Source organism: Thamnophis elegans, chromosome 16 (genome assembly GCF_009769535.1).
Source record: "Thamnophis elegans isolate rThaEle1 chromosome 16, rThaEle1.pri, whole genome shotgun sequence".
Classification (NCBI taxonomy): domain Eukaryota; kingdom Metazoa; phylum Chordata; class Lepidosauria; order Squamata; family Colubridae; genus Thamnophis; species Thamnophis elegans.
The window spans coordinates 27701104-27704165 of record NC_045556.1 but is presented as its reverse complement, the minus strand read 5'-3'; the positions used below and the strand labels follow the sequence as shown (position 1 = coordinate 27704165).

The following is a 3062-nucleotide window of genomic DNA, read 5'->3' as shown; positions in this document are numbered from 1 at the left end:
TTTTACTTTAGGTGTTCTACCATTCTTTTTATGCTTCTCATAGTCAATTCTTTCATAATTGATATATAATTAAAAAGGACCCCATTAGATGTGGCCTTTGTAGAATTTAACCTACATTCCCCAACAGGTCACCTGCTTCCAATTTACCCGCTTCATTGAGTGGGCCCACTAGTTTTCTTATATTCAATGGCATTGTTATTATGGTAACAAACCTTAGTTGGCCTTAGAAGGTTGTCAGTTGTTTCTACTAAAGTAAAAAAAAAGCATCAACGGAACACTGAGGGAATCCAAATTACAAGTTCAGAATTTTAAATATGTGGGCTGGTCCTAAATGCTATTGGTATTTTGAAAGCCCATATAGATTGCATGAAATAATTAGCAAAGAGCTCTTACATAGCCAAGGCAAGGAATGTATTTCCTGCAGCATGAAATTATTTAAGTTTATAGCCCACATATTTTGCAGCCACCTTGCTCCAATGATGGATTGAATGTGTGTGTGATAGTATCAGTGTGTGGAATTGAATACACTTGCATGCATAGATTTATGAACCCTTTACAGAAATTGCAAGAGATGGACAATTTTATAAGAAAATGACCATGCAGCATAGTTTTATTTTTTTTAATGTAATTCAAATTAATACCATCAGGCTTCACAAGTAAGGACATTAAACCAACCATAATAAAAATAATAGTAAAATGCTTCTGTTTCCAAGTTTGCATATCCTTGAAGGTTTGGCCTGATAATACGGTATACATCCACAGGTTGAATGAGCAATAGAAACACCTGTGCCTTATTAGCTTGTGATTAGGTCTGTGATAAGTATTTAAGCAGGTTCTTAGCACTAGAGAAACCCTTGTGCATATCATTCAGAGCTGAGGAATTTGCTGGCTACATTTGTAGCCACAATCATGTTTCTCTCCCAAATTGATTCTGGTGGTTTTGGAATTTCCATTTGTTCTGAAGGATTTAGCACACTCTGTGCATTGTTTTCCCCCATGTGAATGCTTTGATGGCTTCTGAGTTTTCTGCTTGTGTGCAGGATTCTCCACACTCTGGGCATTTATAGTATTTTCTCCTCTGTGGATTTTTTGATGTCTATAAAGCTGTCCTTTCTGATCGAAGCCCTTTCCACACACCAGGCACATTTACGGTTTTTCTCTAGTGTGAATCCTTTGATGTCGACGGAGGTGTGCACCCACAGTAAAACTCTTTTCGCACTCAAGGCATTTATATGGTTTTTCTCCAGTGTGAATCCTTTGATGTCGAAGGAGGTGTCCAGCATCAGTAAAGCTCTTTTCGCACTCAAGGCATTTGTATGGTTTTTCTCCAGTGTGTATCCTTCGATGCTTAGAAAGACTACCGCTCACACTGAAACTCTTTCCACACTCCAAGCATTTATACGGTTTTTCTCCAGTATGGATCCTTTGATGATCATGGAGCTGTGCACCCTCAGCAAAGTTCTTTCCACATTCCAGACATTTATATGGTTTTTCTCCTGTGTGGGTTTTTTGATGTGAATAAAAATGTCCACTCAGAGTGAAGCTCTTTCCACACTCCAGGCATTTATATGGCTTTTCTCCTGAATGGAATCTTTGATGTGTATAAAGGTTTCCCACCACATTGAAGCTCTTTCCACATTCCAGGCATTTGTATGGTTTTTCTCCAGTGTGGATCCTTTCATGTCTATCAAGACTGCTCCTCTGACTGAATCTCTTTCCACACTCCAGGCATTTATATGGTTTGACTCCTGAATGGATCATTTGATGCCTATAAAGGTTTGCCAAATGACTGAAGCTCTTTCCGCACTCCAGGCACTTGTGAGGTTTCTCTCCTGAGTGGATTCTTAGATGCTTTTCAAGATAGTCCTTTCTTCTGAAGGATTGTTCACATTCTGGGCACTGATATTTCTTTCCTCCCTCCTTGATCCTTTGGAGATTCCCGGGTCTTTCGAAGGACCCTCCGCCCGTTTCCTCCTCCCTGCATCGCCCACCAGGTAGCGACCTTTCCAAGCTTCTCTCTCGGCTCATCCTTCCTGAAGGCCCGGGATCTCCCGGCCCTTCCCCACTCTCTTCCGGCGGAGGCATGCGGGGCCCGCTCTCCTCCTCCTCTCGGGCGGCGCGACTTTCTCCTCTTCCCCGCAGTGGAGACCCAGGTCCGGCCGGGGAGGATGGCCGAAGCCTCCCCTCACACTGTCCTTCGGGGCAGGACGGAGGCTGATACATTCTCTACCCAACAGCGTCCGGTAGCCAGACCCGGCCTCGGTCTCCCTTCTCTGAGCGACGCCACCTCAGACTCTACGCCCTTCCCGTCTCCGAGACCGTCCGCAGCCGAATCAATTAATCGCCTCAGCCGCCTTTTTTGATCCCGGAAGTGGAGGCGGGACCTAGTTGCGCGCCCTTTTTTAGAAGCTGCTCCTATTCTCTTAAGGGACGAGGCCCCTGCCAATCGCCGACGTCCCCTGAAAGACCAATCGCTGTCGGCCTTCCACAGTGAGCCAGTTGACGCCTGCGCAGTGCCGAGGGCCGTTCTGGGCCTGCGCAGAGGGGAGACGGGGGTGCGGGCTTCCCTTGAACTGTGGGATTGGTCTTCTCTCCCCCCCCCCCCACCGCCCCAATTCAGTCATGCGCGGCTTAAGGGGCTCTTCTGCGATTTTCCCACTCCCCCTGTTAAGTCCTCGGGGGCGTGACTGCGCAGCTACAAACGAGCCCGGAGCAATTCCTATTGGCTCTGACGCACCGGTAGGCTGGCGGGAGAATCGCAGGCTCCCGATTGGTTCTGTCTGACAGTCGTAGGTATAAATAGCTGTCAGACAGAGGCAGCCTGTTAGTTTACCTGTTAACGCTAAATAAGAAGTTATTGTGAATTAGCCTCCTGTCGTTCCTCAGTAGCTTGAAATAAGGCACAACGCATCTGCGGTCTCTCTCTAGGCAAGGCGACGGGGGGCATCTAAGCATCCGGAGTGAGGGTCCCTTCTGGGCTGAGCCTCTGCCATCCCCATCCGGAGATCTCCACAGGGTCTTCCCCTTGACAAGGGGGCCTTGGGAGGGGCATCCAGGCAGAA

General features: G+C 47.1%; 1 protein-coding gene across 1 annotated transcript; it reads right to left on the bottom strand.

The window, feature by feature from the left end:
• Positions 1 to 649: 649 nt before the first annotated feature.
• Positions 650 to 2363, bottom strand: LOC116519221 (zinc finger protein 239-like). Its single transcript, XM_032233023.1, has one exon. It carries the CDS (start codon positions 2221 to 2223, stop codon positions 1147 to 1149), a length of 1077 nt encoding a protein of 358 aa, XP_032088914.1. The 5' UTR covers positions 2224 to 2363; the 3' UTR covers positions 650 to 1146.
• Positions 2364 to 3062: the final 699 nt, after the last annotated feature.

Excerpts from the sequence above, each read along its gene's own strand:
- LOC116519221 (XM_032233023.1), bottom strand. The coding sequence starts at position 2,223 with ATGTATCAGCCTCCGTCCTGCCCCGAAGGACAGTGTGAGGGGAGGCTT.